The sequence below is a fragment of the Trachurus japonicus genome, chromosome 12 (genome assembly GCF_045865225.1).
Source record: "Trachurus japonicus isolate A0001 chromosome 12, Traja_1.0".
Taxonomy (NCBI): domain Eukaryota; kingdom Metazoa; phylum Chordata; class Actinopteri; order Carangiformes; family Carangidae; genus Trachurus; species Trachurus japonicus.
This window is the reverse complement of record NC_140918.1, coordinates 14373229-14389233: the sequence shown is the minus strand read 5'-3', so window position 1 is coordinate 14389233 and position 16005 is coordinate 14373229. Positions and strand designations below refer to the sequence as shown.

The following is a 16005-nucleotide window of genomic DNA, read 5'->3' as shown; positions in this document are numbered from 1 at the left end:
AAACTCAGATATCAGATACACAATCCAAAAACTCGAAAATGCTCATGTGGACAAATTGTGACCTGCACATTCATTATGGCAATAGGGTGAATTTGCCAAAAAAATTTGAACTATCCCTTTAACTACATGGACTGATGGAGTGGGTTCATCAAGGACTTTCTCTTTTGCTTCGTCCGTACTAATCCACTCTGTCTTTTATTCTTGATCCAATATATTTGCCAAAAGAGGTACTAAATAATTTCCAGTCAGGGACCTGATTAGGTCAGTCCAGTGAAAGCTGTTTATTTTTTTTAATCCATATCCATAGTCCATCGCATCTTTTGTATTGTTAGGGTTATGTCTGTCAGACAAGAAAATAACTGTTATTTTCATCAGTTCAACTGTAAACAACACACAAAACAATGTTTTTTTTTAAATATATAATGGCAGCAATCAATAGACACAAACAAATATCTTATCAGCTTTGTACATTTGTACTGGATTTTATCAGTGTGGCTGAAAATGATGAAATACTCCATTGCGGTCTGCTTTTACTGCAATAGTCCATAAGAGGTCAGTAAAGTCTCTGGTCTTGAGTCAGACTGCTGTCAGTGGAGGCTCATTTCCAGTACTACATCTACGTTATGTTTACATTTTGAACTCTTCAGTTCCATTTTCCAACAGGGCTGTGATGTTATCAATACTCACAAAACCTATACATGTACTCTATACTGCATGTTGGTACCTATGGTTGGTATTCCATTGTGTGCTAAAAATGTACACTGATTTGATTATCTGGTAAACCAATGTTTTTTAAACCTCTGAGGGCATCTTAAGAGCTAAAAACCTTGACTGAGACAGTGGCTTTATATATGTTTTTTTTAATTTTTTTTTATTTCTTCGCCATCGACTTCCAAAAATCAAAAAAACAAATGATCAAAAATACAATATAAACTTCTGTAAATCAATACACTGAATTTTTTTTTTTTTTTTTTAATTTTCTTACACATGGCAAAAAACACTGAGCAAAGACAAAGTTCAGGCTAGTGACTCTGCTTAGTCCTCTTTGCTTGTCTAGATCGCAGAATATGGTGTTTCACAAACGTTGAGCCTCCCCCCTATTATCCCCGATCATATACAGTTCACTAGTTAGGCATTTGCCAAAGACAAACAGTACAAAGTGCCCAATAACATGTCCTGGAGCTAATAACCGTGTTGACATTTTCAATCGAGCATGAATGCAATCCACCACTATTCAATGTATACGCTCCCCCTCCCTCCCCAGATTCAGCTCCCCATGAACAGTTGAGACTGAAAGTGCACAGATGTACTGAAAAGGTGGGATGCAGAGGGGGAAAAAAAGAAGGGAGATGAGACCCGGAGAGTCAAGGCGAGTTGCTGTCAAATCAGTGCCCATGTTTTTGGGATCAATATGATGGTGAGTAAGTCACAGACACTCCATGAATCAACAACAGGGAAAGATTGGCATCAATGGGGGGGCACACCACTCTGCTGCACTCTCTCTTTGCCGGTTTTATTCAGAAAATGTGAAAATGAACCCAAAATAACGTATGGTAAAACACCCATAATACAATAAATTATTTTCATTCATCTTCTGAATACAGAACAAATAACTTCTTGCTTCCATTTATCGTCCATTAATTGTTTTTGTTGCACTTTGAAATGTAAGGGCTTTTTTTTAGGGCTTAGAAAAAAATCTGGCTTGTATAATGTTCAACTAAAGAATAAAAATTGCAGTTGTGCGAACGATAGAAAAAAAACATGAGATGGTGACTATGGATTTGACCAAATAAAAAATAAGATAGAAAAAGAACCTATGTACCCTGGTGGGGGGAAGCTGGAGGAGAGGGAGGGTCTTTGTGTCCCGATTGTGGGGGAAGTTAGTGGTGCTCAGCAATCCTCTCATCTAACCCCCATTTGCCTACCACTCTTTCTTCTTCTCATCCATGGACACTCCGCCAGGTCCAAGTGCCACCACCAGCAGCAGGCCGCCGATGACAGAGGTGGTCTGGAAGAAGTCGTACTTGAGGAAGTCGTGCATGGGCTTGTAGGCGGGGATGGTCCAGAAAGCATTGAAGTAGACATTGATAGCCAGGAGCCACAGGACGAGAGTCAGTGCTGCCAGTTTGGTTTTGAAGCCGATGGCCACCAGGATGATGAGGGCAGTGCCCACCATGTTCTGCAGGATCTGTGGAAGAAAGTTAAGTTCAAAACGATGATAATTATTATGGGCTTCAAATTCATCAAGATTAACCAACAACACATGATCATCATGAGTGACGGGCAGTATAATGTGGAGACGACAAACAATTGCATAAGATAAGATATAAGATATTCCCTTATTCATCCCACGCTGGGGGAATTTACATGGCAGCTGTACTACCATGTAAATTTACATAGTTGCTGTATAGGCGCTACAATGGACACTTCAGAGTGACACAGTGACAAAATTAAAGCATATCTCTGCATATTCATTTTCAATCACCAGCTGGAAATGTATAATAGGCTTTGAAAAATACTGGTCAGTCATTATGTATGCTTGAGTAAAACGTCCCTATCACATTGCATGGTCCTTGATAGTGTTTAAAAGTAATGCTAATGTAATGACTATTCACCCAACTGTCCTTGAATACAGACAGTACCAGTCCTAGTAATTGCTCTCAGTACAGCCTTGCTATCTCAGCATCCAGACAAATGTGGTGGCGTAGCGCTGGCCCTGCTCAAGTGATGAGAAATCCATTTCAGCAGAATATGGGAGAGCTTGGTGCTCTCAGTACTTACAGAAAAGAAGTTGGAGTCAAAGTGTAGCAGAGTCATGAACATAAGCACGAGCAGTACTCGGCCGCCCAGCTGCATGTACTGCTTTGGCGAACTCTCTCCCATGGAGGGGACTCCAGCAAACATGCTCTTTCCTTCCGAACGAGACTCAGCCAGCAGCAGCAGCAGACCACCTCCGAGGGCAAGGTTTCTGGGAGCGGACACAGGGAGTGGTTATTTTGGTAATTAATGCTCTTAATTTGTTTACTTAGGGAGGTTAACTTTGTTTAGTTCTCTAAAACCCCACTGAGTGTCACCTACCTCATCAAAAATTTGAGGTCCCATAAAATGCTGTATGCGACAGTCTGGTGGGAAAAAGGCAAAATTAGACACAATGACATCTTACACAATGGTATTTAAAATGTAATTATTGTGTCATTATTCTCACCTGTAGCGCTATGATGCCAAATAATCCAAAGCAGGCATACTGTACAAAATTTCTACTGAGGATGAGGACACAACCACCTGTTGAGACACACAACAAAGCAAAGATATGTTAAGTTATGGCCCCTGCCAAAATATAATTTGCAGTGTCATCTGAATTATTATTTAATATGCTGTGTTGAAGCCACTTAGAAAAACATAATAAAGGTCAAACAACAAATTCTTCTTGCGAGTGCAATTGCAAAGAACAACAGTTATAGTTTCAGGCTAATAAAAGTGATATTCACACTGCTTTGTGGGTGCTGCCTCATCTGCCACAAGAGCTTAGATTTAACACCCTTTCACTTAATAGGCAATATGTTGGCAGCATAGGAGCATTAGTGTATACTGGCCAAACTCAGTTTGTTTCAACAGCAATCATATTGTGCTTCTTACATCACAAGAATTGTCTATTCTTGCAGACAATAAAAGCCATGATGGTCAACAACGACCAAATCACTGAGGTAAAAGTTTAAGATTAATTCAGTTTTTAGTTTGTGGACATGTGGACGTGTTGGCCTCTGACCTGTCTGATCAGAGAGATTATTTATATCTTTTAAAGAAAGTTTAAGACCTATGCATATTCATTTCTAGTTATATATTCATGTATATAATTTTGTTACTGAATGAATTGTCTTAGATCATAAAAACATCAAAACTTGAATGGCATATAGCTCATACTGCTAGCATTAAAAAATATTATCTCATCTTCTATGAAATTTGACTCACTTTTCTTTTTGTTTTCAGAATTTGCGTCACACAACATCCAGTGACGCTAAAACAGAAACTTAACTTCCTGTAGCAGAAAACTCTGTGTTGACTCATTTCTTCTCCTCAACTTCAACCCGGCGGCCATTCACTCACCCAGCTGTCCTATGAGGTTAAGCAGCACAAAGCAGGTAGCCAGGAAGTAGCCACAACTCCAGGTCGCCTCGATGTAGTCTCTCTGCTCGTTCCACTGGAACCACATGCGGATGCCGTCCTCCAGGAAGGTGCTGATGAGACACAGACGTGCCAGGTGGGGCAGGTACTGCTTGGTGACCCGCAAGAACTGTACAACAGAAGAAAAAACCAAAAGAGTAAGGTTAGATAAGAAGAAGAAGGGAAAAAAATGGAAAGGATGTGGTTGCTGAGGAGCTCATGAGATTGCTTACGACACCCAAACTGTGAAACAACACCATTCTGGGCCACCAAGAGCTTGAAGATTTCCTCACAATAACAGTCCAGCTTGGTGCAGAGTACTTTTAATTATTATTTACACAGTCAATTATGGGGGTAGGAAGGAATTAGCCCGCTAGTGACTGCAACTGTCAGGCTGTGCGAATGCTGAAGCGGTACTCTTTTAATTGCTGCCTTGGACAGGCTCTGCTCCAGGGGGAAAAAAGAATGTGTCAAACCACTTGTAAAGTAGGTTAACGTGCATGATACTATCTTAAGTTATTCTGATAGCTATGCATGCAATCTGTGGGACAAGTTCTTACTGCTTAAGTAAGTAACTGCAATACAGGAAGTGTACAATGTAGATCAGTTCTACTTTCTTTTTTGCACTTAATTCTAACTAGAACGTAACATAATATCCGGATGTAAGTGATTCCTAAAAGGTATGAAACGTCTATTGTAGTCTAGCATGGCCGTGCCTCCATATTATAACTCCAAAAGGCCTCTTTGCATGAATTGGAGTATGTAAAATGCTTAAACAACAAAAATACTCTGTGTTCCTCTCTCAGATAGGATTCATAACCACTCCAGTGTTACAATGAAGAAGCAGTGACCTGCCCCCTTCCCCGCCCACTCGGCAGTCCACATCAGCACTGTCAGACCTCGATGGCCTATCGGTGTTCACCAACTCCCACTACGACTGCTGAGGGGGACATGAATGGACGAACTGGGGACCAATCCGAACAAGTCAGAGGTTGCTGCTACAACCTAGAAATAGACCATCTATCTAACGTGTTAGCTCAGGACCCATTAGTGAGAGATGTGGCCTTAAAATGGGCTCAGCGGGATTAGTTGCAAAGCAAACAAACCAAATGCTGTAAAATACACTACAGCTTCCTCTTTCCTGTCATTTTTACAATGCACAGCACACACAGCACTCATTGTAGGACTGTATACACCCATGAGGCATAATTGTATCTGGTTAAAAGATCCATTTCTGGTATATGGGCTTTGAATTCATTCATCACAGCTGGCACTGCCATATCCAAAACTGTCTCCAAGACCTGATATTTGAACTGGGAGGACTCCACCAAGGAGATGGTCAACATTAATCTGGTCTATCCTGTAAAAACATAAGGCCTTGAATCTAGAACAAAACAGTACAGCACATACTGAACTTTTCAACGAACTGAAGGTACAACACACACACACACACACACACACATACACAAGAAAGAAAAAAACAAATCTCTGGGGGGTCTACACACTAAGATGGGTCACACAAGTTGACCTGAAATCTGATATAGACGTCTCAGCTCACTTTTTCTTTTTAAATAGTAGACGCCTGTTGTTACACACAGACAAACCCAGCTGCAGAAAAGCAGCACTGGCATGTGTAATACAGTAAAAGCAAGATCTACAACCAGTTTTAGGGTAACATGGCCCAACATGCAGATGCTAAGTCCATGGGGGAAAACAACTTAGGGGCAGTAAAAGCTTCATCAGCCATCAGCTATGCAAAGCAACTAGGTCCAAATGCACAAATGTGACTCAAGAGTGTCAAGTCAGAAACTTGGTAGCTAAGCTAAGTGGTTTCACAATTTGGTTGGCACTGGACTGAGATACACCGGGTGGCTACAGACGACAAGCTAATTTGCTACCAAAATGTACACCTGTTAACCAAGCTTCCGTTAAACGAGTCAACTAACGTTAAAGCCTTTTATTTTTCACCCCCTCACTTTGCCTTTCTGGAGTATCAACGTTATCAAAAATACACATATAGGGCAGATTTGAAGAAGGAAAAAAACACGAGTAAATGAGCTGTTGCGTTGATGCAAAGGTGGCGCTAACGCTGCCAACAAGTTACGATATACTTGTGTAAATAAACAACGATTAAATGCGTCAAAAATGTTAAGAGAAACCACTTTGACGCCTGCTGTTACTTCATTCTCAGACAAACTAGTTAGCGGCTAGCAGGCTAACAGCAGCTAGCTTGTTAATAAGGTTGAAGTTACCTGGTCCGCCACGTCTTCGGCTGTGTTCATGAGATCCTCCTGCCCCATGGTTTTTGTGTAAATATTACTAGTTTTAATAATAATAACAGTAAACGCTCAGCAGCAACACGATTTAAAAAAAAAAAAGATGTGCTGGATTTCTTTTTTTCCGCTAGGACTGTTCCTCCTCCCCTCTGATAACGTTATTTACTTGAAGATTTCCCCCGATCGCCAGCAGCCAGGACGTAGCTAGAGAAAGGCCGCCTCCGCCCCACAATGCCCCGCGATTTGACGAGGGAGAGGGAGAGAGAGAGACGGGGCCCCCCTACATGGTACTGCAACCGCTGTCTGCCACGTATACTGAACCGTCCGCCCGCCCGGGAGGGAGCCTGACGCCGCCGCTACTCGGCCCTGTTGTTCACGGCTGCCACACGTGTAATAAACAAACACAGATTTATTATACCACTCCACTACTCCACCTACTGAATATGTATTTAAATCATAAAATGTAAGTACCAGGCAGGCAGACAGCTTTTAAAGATGGTTTCACATGTTTGGTTTGGACAGATGTGTACTACACTCTTCTATATTATTGCAGGGTTACTGGTGTGGATATGATGATAACAGATATACATTTCATTGATTAGAAAACAAAACAAAAACAAAACAAATCCTGGATCTCAAAATGAAAATTAGAAAATTAATGAAAATTAAAATGAATGTGAAAATTACAAATCTTTGATTATAGACCTAGTTAATAAACTTATTATGTTATTATTTGTTAGTGCTGTTAGAGCTGATTTAATTTATAACAATGCATTATAGCTGAATGTATCACATGTGTAATAAAGATGTTAAAAATTTTAATTAAAAAATTGACTAGTAACTAGAGCCATGAAACAAGACCCAACATGCACTCTGAATTTACAATAATGTAGGAAAGCAAATGATGACATATTTACTTCATTGAAATTAAATATATTTAAGTGGTAGGAGAAACACACAACAGGTCAAACAAACAAACAAAGGTTTCAAAATCACCTAACTGTAAGTCAGCAACATTATGATAGGGCCATTTTTAATCATCACACCTTTGCATAATTTATACATTATAGTCATGGTGAAAACAAACACCTTAGTGAACTGCCTTAATGACAACAACACTGTAACTACAGTATACCTACAGTATACAGAAGAGTGATAGATTAAAGGAACAGCTGACATAATGTCAACCGAGTGTGTGTTGGTGAAACGTTGGGGCACCACAAGTCTTGAGAACGGCATCAGATCTCATAGGAACACATTATTTAGGTCATAAAACTCAGTTGGAGGTTAACAGATCACGGTTCTGATGATGTGATGGAGACAGCTGTCTGACAGACGGAGCTGAGCTGAAATCTGGTGACTGCAAAGTCCACGACGTAGCCGACAATTCACATGAGTTTCATCAAATCATTAAGTGGCTCTTTGCTCCCTGTGAATAGTTGCATTGTCACTCTGGGAGAGACCACTCTACTCACTGGTTTACTTTGTCACCCGTAAAGGTAGAAAGTAACACCAACACCGTAACAACAGCATGTACATTTACTCATTTACTTATTTTATATATTCTTAAATGTGCAGCAGCCCCTCTTTATCCAGGCCTGAATGTTTATTAACCTTTAACCTTACACTATCTATTAATACTGTCTCTTATTTAGACACACTTCTGCAGCATATACTGTATGTGCCACACCTCCTTTCAAAGACATTACATTTGACTTTGGCCGACCACAGCTGTTGCCAAAGAGGCAGACAAGATCTTTCTTGTCAGTTCAAAATCAATGCAAAGACAGCCCATTGTCTACCCGGAGCTCTCAGTGGACTTTGCTGGTGCTCAGACTGTACTGGGGTAAAGGTAGATAACAGAGACAACCTGAGGGGACAGGTAGGAGGTTACAGATCAAAGTAGCTCCTAACAGACAGAGTTAGGAGGAGAAACTCCTAAATATATGGGGTGTGTGAGTGCTAATTAAAACTGTTAAGCTCTTGGTCTAAATGTAATACTGCAATAAAAGTCACTGAGGCCCACACACAGGTAATACCCAACAGATTCTGTATGACTGAAGTGATAATAAACATTTAAAGTCACATTTTGATGGCATGATGTACTAATCCAACACTGGATATGGCACAACACACTTAATCCGGCTGTTGCAAGGCCTCGTCTTATTTCTGTTGAGCAACTCCTGCCAGCTCCACCTTCAGCCCCTCATCAACAATTCTCCAGCCAGTCTCCCAGCATGACTCCATCTGCAGCCCGGAGGGACGCTATAAGTTACTCAATAATGTTTCGAGGAGCTACTCCGGAGTGGCTTGGTGTTGGCAGAGGGACGAACAGCCAATGGGGACAGAAAGAAAGAAAGAAAGAATGAAGGCATTTAGCTGCTGAGGGCCAAGATGCAGTTGGTGGGAGGATGATGAAGATAGCTGCCATGAGAGGGCAGAGCTACATGTGAAGGGAAGCAGGATAGAGGTGTTTTAAGGGGACCAATGCCCTGTGCAAAGTCTTTAAACTGAAGAGCATGTTCTCTCCTTGTTTGCTAGACAGGAAAAAGTATTTCACCAAGCAGGAACACAGCACAGCACAGACCCAGCTGTGAATATTAAATGCTCTGCACTCAAGCCATGGTGTGATCTCAACATCTACATAGAGATGAACGGAAAAGGAAATAGATGATGTGATAGCACAACACTGTCACTGTTACATCTACAGCATGAACACTCCCTGATGGTCACATAAGAAACTGCTTATTTACCTGCTACTGTTAAAGGGATAGTTCAACATTTTGGCAAATTGGCCCATTGCCATTATCCCTATAGTTTTAGGAGTAGGTTCGTTACCTTTAGTTGTTGGTGCAAGCTATTTTTAGAACATCAGATCAGAGCTACGCTTTGGAGGCTCATGGGATTTCTTGGTTTCCCTCATCAAACTCATCAAATACACAATCCAACAACTCCAAAACACTCTCGTGGAAAAGTTGTGACCTGCACATTCATCACGCTATGAGATAATAACGGAACGTTACGAGACGGAGTTGTTTTAGAGGTAAATTCAGAGACTGCTTGCCGAAAAACTGCCCCTGAAGGGAACGTGCATCAGCGTTTTTGCACGAATTTACCTCGAAGACAACGCCGTCTTGTAACGTTCCTCTGAGTAGCTCGCGACTCTGCTCCGCCGTTGTAAAAATAGCTTCCACCAACAATTAAAGGTAACGAACCTACTGCTATGACTATAGGGATTATGGCAATGGGCCAATTTGCCAAAATGTTGACCTATCCCTTTAAGTGAGGGAGTGATTTTCATGTAGTGAGAAATGCTGACATCCCATCTATTATGATGAAACATTAAAGTCTAAATTATGTGTAAAATACTCTGCAATATAGGTGCTTGTTTTTGGATAGCATTCCTGAATAAATGATTATTGATATATGGTCTGCAGCATTTGGTCCCTCTGTCTTCACCTAGAGTTGATTTATAGGCTATAATTGGAAATAACAGACATAGACAATGTTTTGCAAGATCAAACTGTTGTATTTTATACCAGATTTCTTGCTTATGAACCAGAAAACACAATTAATTAATCCAGTTCAAATACACTCTCAATGCCATGTAAACCTTCCTTTTTTGAAACAGTGCAACTAAATCAGAAAACGGATTTGTTGTAATATCGTAACGCGATACTTTGCTAACACAAAGGTCAGGCTGGCTCAGACGTGGGAATACAACACCAAACTGGTTGTGAGCGCCGCTCTATGACAAAATATCAGGTATGAAAATACTCTACAGATCTGTTTTTGCATTTTACTTCCCATTTTTCACTTTTCCTTGTTTCTTACGCCCCGATTTCCACTGATTATTCCTAAATTTCTTCTGAAAACCACCACCCTGGACCTGAAAGACATTAATATTACATCATTAGCATCTGTCCAGAAAAAAAGACATCATAATAACCTTAATAAAGTCGATCCCACACCCACACACATGTTCATACAGACCTTTTTGCGTTTCTGCACAGCCTGCTTGTCCACTTCCATATCCATTTCCTCATCTTCATCTGTTTGGAAGTCATCTTTCTCCTCATCCTTGCCACCCTCCATATTTTCTTCTGCCTGGTCTTTCAAGGTGAAAACAGATGCTGTGGGAAAATATGACACAATGTTAGAGCAAAGTAGAGCTGAGAGTCCAACCTACGGCCAAATTATACAGCTGATTATTATTTATTCTTCTGATAGACCACATTTGTTTATCAATAAAATTAAAGAGATTTTATCTGCAGACAAGGTGGACAAATATATCTACAGTGTGTGTGCACTGTGGATACTGACGAGGATAGAGGTCGCTCATGCTGTCTTCAGAGTCGCTGTTCTCCTCGTCACTGTCTGACGGCTCCCACACGCTGTTCCCGTGTTTTGCGGCCCTCCCCCGACTGACCTCCTCTCCGATGTCTTTGGGCCTTTTCTGTTTGAGTCTGGCTGGAACGAATTCAGTCCCCTGCTGCGCACACTCTTCATCTGCCAGGAGAAAGAGTCACGCTTAGTGGTGACGTGACGGTGTGAATTGTCCAGCAGCTCATACTTGAGTACACTGATGATCTGAGTGTTGCTAGTGATGGCAGTACAAGTTAAGAGCTCCTGTGCTGTGGATCCCTCTGGACTGAGCTTCAATATCCCTCACTAAGTGACATTAACATGGATGACTCTGGTGGTGTATTTATGTATTTATGTGTTTATGTATGTATGTTTATAAGCTGTTACTTGCTTTGTTATGTTTATTCATAACTGTTTAGTAGCCTGTGCTACAGAAAAATGCATGGTTCTGTGGAAACCATATGTAAAGAACAATATGTGCCCTGATTGAACCTTAAAGCAGAAGTAAGCGATCCGGTCGTTTTGGCTAATGCTGCGTTCCAGGCAGGCTTTTGAAACCATAAATTACAGCTTCAAGTCACAACTTACGACTTTGTAGCGTTCCAGGCAACCCACTCGTGTTTTTCCGACCTGTTTTACCTGTGAAAGTCACTATAACGGCCACTCGTAACTTCCGACCGGTGAACTGACTTCACGGTCGGAAAAACACGAGTCTACGAGTTTCCTTGAACGCACCATAACAGTCCTCGTCCCTACGTCGCCACATTCACGGCGTCCCTTGGCTGCACACACAGCCCTGCATGCCGTTCTCTCTCCTCATTGGATAAAAACTGTAGGATACGATAAATGTTTTCTCCTCGGCTCAGAGCAGAGCAGAGGGACTGAGAGACCCGTGTTTCAGTCCAAACACTCTATGTAAGTGATTGCTGTCGGAAGATATAACTATTTAAGACTTATATTAACACAAATATATCACTTACTTCTGCTTTAATAAAAAGAAATTTAAAAAAAAAAAAGAGTTCCTGTGAAGTTAAAGAATATTAAGGTACATTAGCAAAACATCTAAGAAATGAACTAAGACAATAGTAGAGTAACCTGAGATAGATGTTCCAGTCCAACTGTGCAAAATCAAACCATCATGTGAGCACTGTGACTACTTATCAGCCTGGATAAGATGTCAAAGGTAGTGATATCACTGGCTTCTTTGTTTAATAAAAATGGAACATAATGTTATGTTGTGTGGTGTTTCTACTTTTTGCATCTTGAATGCGTCATCCATTGGATAGTTAACACATGGCATTGGCTGTTGCGTATTACTATACAGCAATTTGGTCAACCCTGGCTGCTTTACATGTGCTTCATAAATACACATGACTTGATTTGATCTCGGAGCTGTATTCAAAATTATGAAAATGTTGCTCAAAGCCAGAGAGAGGAGCAGCTGCTCTGACTCTCACACCAAGTAGGTTCTGGGTTTGATTTCCTGGCCTGGGGAGTTTAATGCATGTCCTCCGGTTTACTCCCACAGCCTAAGGACATGTGAACTATGTTAACTGATGACTCTATAAGGCCCTTAGGTATGTAGCTATTATAGAATGACTTATGTTCATCAGAGAAGTAGCTTTGATTGACAGGTGTCATGACACACAACAATGGATAAGATCTCCATTGTTCAAAATGCATAGCATTGCATAGCATTTTTTTTTTAAAGGTGCAATGCATGTGCCATGTATGCCCTTACATTTGGAGAGGGCCTTCTTGAAGCGTTTCCCGTTGACATGCCTTAAGACGTGGTGTGGCTGCCGGTTGAGATGTCTGAGGGTCAGCTTACAGAAGAGCTGATTACTGGGGGAAAAACACACATAAGAAAACATAAAAACATAAAGTGGAGAGATCAGTTTCACACATTCAGGAACATACTGTTACATTTCAATGGGAATCACACCACAGCAGGGACAAGCTGGGTTTGACAGTCAAGTGCTTTCTTTTGCAAAATGACAGCAGACTGACTGACAGACGGGAATATTCATGGGGAAATACAGAAGAAGCTCGTCCTTACGGCTGTTTGGAGCTCGACACGATGTGTGGTTCATACTGGCTGTAGTTAAACTCTGCTGTCGCGCTCAGTTTCTCATATTTCTTCCCTTGAGTGAACTTCTGCAGCTCCGTCAGGTTGCATGGAAACTCGTGGCCATTCAGTGTGCACTTGATCTGCAACAACAGATGTGGTGCGTTAGTCGCTAATGACGGTGTAGTGATTAATCATTCACAACTAATGCACATTCACATTCTCGGTCAAACACCATAACAACACTTCACTGTGCACGGCTCATGAGCTAAATTAGCAACACGGCTAGCATCACATTGAAAAGTGTAGAGCGCGTGGTGCGATGGAGGGTAGTTTGCTCGCCAACCTTTTTGCCGTCTGTCAGCTGGAGAAACGGGTGGTTAAGAAGAAATGCTTTGAGGTCCGAGGGTAATTCATCCATAGTTTAAAAACAGTTGAAAACACTAGAGCTCTTCAGACTAGTGCTGATCAGGCCACCCCCACTACAGGAAATGTCCACACGTGGGCTGGCTGCACAGACTCTGACGCCCTCCACTGATCAAAGTGAGGAAGGTCAGCTTAGTCGAAAAGAAAAGCTTCTTCATCAACCATTATCACGGCATTATCAACAATGAACCTTGATTAAATTAACGGGCACAGTAGTTGCATTCACAAAATAAAAATAATTAATAATATAATCTTAACTTTTAATCTATTTTTATGGTTTTGTACCAGTTTATTTGCGTAGCAGTATATTTTGTGTTACATTTACAGCAGCTTTATATATATATATTTTAATATTAATTAATTTGTTTATTGTTCTTTGAGATTAGTCACATTTTAACAGCTTGTAAAGTCAGCTGACTGACCAGCATCTGACAGGTCAAAGACAGAGAGGGCTAAAATATTAGAGAGGGTCCACTCTGCGGTAATATTCAGAGACCGTGCATGTAGTCCACGCACAAGCTGAGGGGGCAAACGGGGGGCACACTAAATTTGTCTGAAAATGGGCACCACTGACAGCAACGCAAAAATGATTTACACATTACCTGTGCTTTAGATATTTGAAGAAATTCTATTTAATTTACTATCAGGTTATCGGTACAGAGTGAGCCATCTTCTTACGAATACAAGCATCTTTGCTGAAGCCGTAAAGCCCCGCCCATAATTTTCCCATAATTCATTGGTTCCGTCAACAAATCCCTGACGTCTGGAGATCCTGAGAGAACCTGCACCTTCCTCCTGACAGCTGTGAATTACACGAAAGCGTCTAAAAATAACTTCAAAGTGAACAATTTTTATTGAATTTGGTGCCGTTGTTGCTGAATTTGAACTGTTGCTCGCGCAGAGACGTTTTAATAGTAGTAGTTAGCTTGTAGCCTAGCTAGCGCGACCGTGGGAAAGTAACAGTTTCTGTTACAAAGTAAAGAAAATAAAATACGAATATTGAAAACAATGTCTGGACCAAACGGAGATCCAAATATCTGCATCGACGACGGGATTATAGATGACGAGGACGATTTCGGCGATGAAGGTAACGAGCTGCTTTGTTCAATTATTGTAATGTAATGATGCTGGTAGTGTTGTTGCAGTGAACTGGACTGGACCGTCCACCCTAAAACCACATTGAGGATGTTATTCACGTGACTTTTGGTCAATAAAGTCAAAATGGAAAACTTTTTTACAAGCAGTTTATGTTAATGTAGGCCTAACTTACTGAATACCTACTACTACTACTACTACTACTGATTTAGACTGCCTCCATCTGTCACACTGACTTTTGTTGGGTTGTTCACTTCTCAGCTCTAGATATTTGTTAATCCACATATTAAATTAATTTATCAGTCAATATTAAAGTGGATTGATAGTGTATGATGAAAACAGCTTTGAGGAGCAGTATCAGTCAGACTCAGTGTATTGTAAATGGCTTGAGATGGCTCATAATTTCAACAAATTATATGTCATTGTTTGTCTATGCAAGCCTTTCAGATTAGAGAATAGAATAGAATAGAAAATACTTTATTAACCCCTAGGAGAGAAATTCAGATCGTCCAGCATGATATAAATTATATATTACTGATGTGATGAATGGGTATTTGGGTTATTTAGGACTGTTTGCATAAATGGAGATATCTGGGATGTAAAGAGAACCTGCTTTTTACATGCCAAAGTTAATTTTCTATCATATAATCATTTACAGAGAGAACCTCTTGTTTTCCATGACAGAAAAGACCTAACCCCTTCTCTGCTTATCCACAGAGTTTGTAGCCATCAACTCCATGCTGGATCAGATCAACTCTTATCTTGATGACCTGGAGGAGCGCAACGATTCACTCAATGGCAAACTGCATGAACTGATGGAGTCCAATCGGCAAGCCCGGATCGAGTTCAGAGCCCAGCTGCTCGGCTCCCAAACCCAGGAGGAGCAGCAGCAGCAGCAGGAGGAGCAGCAGCAACAACCTGCAGACGGGGACTCCTCTTCATCCAGCAAGGAGGACCTCACTGAAGGCAGCGGGGGCTCACAAATGAGTGACAAGAGCGAGTAGACAAATGGGGACTGAGTTCAGCAAAGTGTAAACTCAAACTTCTGACCTCTGGTGTTGGGACTAAGTGACCTCTGATCAGCATAGAGTCCATGCCTGTCTGATTCCTCTGTGAATTTACACCCTCATCATCAGCAGACGAGTGTGTGTGACTGTGATGTTTTTGCATCTCCTCTGTCACTGAACGTTCTCCTTTGTTGTCAACGCTGTGGTGTGTGCTGATGTTTTGTCCCTCAGTCAGCAGAGTGTTCATTGGCTCCCAGCTTCTTCTACAAGTTGGACATCTGTTGCAGTCAGACTTCCACTCATAGGTTAAATGTGTTGTTCAGGTTCATGTGAAAATGTTAAGACAATTATTAAAGCCAGAAACAAACCAGATTTTTTCTAAGCTAATAAAAAGAAGTGCAGGATATTGTTGTCTGGCTCATCTTCTAAGAGATTTTGTACAGTGCGTTGTTGTACTCACAAGCTTTTGAGTCGCTCATGACAAAGCGGTAGTGTGTTTCCTTCAGAGCAAGCATCAATATCAGCCTCGTCTTATAGCTATCTCTGTGATTACTGATAAATGTTTTATCACACAAAAGAAATATGCAACATTCCAGAGATTTATCAA

At 41.1% G+C, this 16005-nt stretch overlaps 3 protein-coding genes across 3 annotated transcripts; 1 reads left to right on the top strand and 2 right to left on the bottom strand.

The window, feature by feature from the left end:
* Positions 1-418: 418 nt before the first annotated feature.
* Positions 419-6627, bottom strand: surf4 (surfeit 4). Its single transcript, XM_085793348.1, has 6 exons — positions 6414-6627; positions 4105-4291; positions 3206-3282; positions 3079-3122; positions 2782-2968; positions 419-2188 (listed from the first exon to the last, which is right to left on the bottom strand). Exons 1-6 carry the CDS (start codon positions 6459-6461, stop codon positions 1922-1924), a joined length of 810 nt encoding a protein of 269 aa, XP_085649474.1. The 5' UTR covers positions 6462-6627; the 3' UTR covers positions 419-1921.
* Positions 6628-10080: 3453 nt separating this feature from the next.
* Positions 10081-13388, bottom strand: surf2 (surfeit 2). The gene is made up of 6 exons (XM_085793347.1): positions 13217-13388; positions 12862-13013; positions 12544-12647; positions 10761-10946; positions 10431-10570; positions 10081-10326 (listed from the first exon to the last, which is right to left on the bottom strand). Exons 1-6 carry the CDS (start codon positions 13289-13291, stop codon positions 10237-10239), a joined length of 747 nt encoding a protein of 248 aa, XP_085649473.1. The 5' UTR covers positions 13292-13388; the 3' UTR covers positions 10081-10236.
* Positions 13389-14056: 668 nt separating this feature from the next.
* On the top strand, positions 14057-15795 carry bbln (bublin coiled coil protein). Its single transcript, XM_085793346.1, has 2 exons — positions 14057-14383; positions 15109-15795. The coding sequence occupies exons 1-2, from the start codon at positions 14305-14307 to the stop codon at positions 15393-15395; spliced, it is 366 nt and encodes a 121-aa protein (XP_085649472.1). The 5' UTR covers positions 14057-14304; the 3' UTR covers positions 15396-15795.
* The last annotated feature ends 210 nt before the right edge of the window (positions 15796-16005 follow it).

Excerpts from the sequence above, each read along its gene's own strand:
- surf2 (XM_085793347.1), bottom strand. The coding sequence starts at position 13,291 with ATGGATGAATTACCCTCGGACCTCAAAGCATTTCTTCTTAACCACCCG. Across the intron at positions 10,947-12,543 it reads CAAGAAGGCCCTCTCCAAAT|ATGAAGAGTGTGCGCAGCAG; the intron begins GTAAGGGCATAC and ends TTCTCCTGGCAG. Across the intron at positions 10,327-10,430 it reads CTGTGCAGAAACGCAAAAAG|GTCCAGGGTGGTGGTTTTCA; the intron begins GTCTGTATGAAC and ends AATGTCTTTCAG.
- bbln (XM_085793346.1), top strand. The coding sequence starts at position 14,305 with ATGTCTGGACCAAACGGAGATCCAAATATCTGCATCGACGACGGGATT. Across the intron at positions 14,384-15,108 it reads GGACGATTTCGGCGATGAAG|AGTTTGTAGCCATCAACTCC; the intron begins GTAACGAGCTGC and ends GCTTATCCACAG.
- surf4 (XM_085793348.1), bottom strand. The coding sequence starts at position 6,461 with ATGGGGCAGGAGGATCTCATGAACACAGCCGAAGACGTGGCGGACCAG. Across the intron at positions 2,969-3,078 it reads GACCTCAAATTTTTGATGAG|AAACCTTGCCCTCGGAGGTG; the intron begins GTAGGTGACACT and ends GTCCGCTCCCAG. Across the intron at positions 2,189-2,781 it reads TTGACTCCAACTTCTTTTCT|ATCCTGCAGAACATGGTGGG; the intron begins GTAAGTACTGAG and ends TTTCTTCCACAG.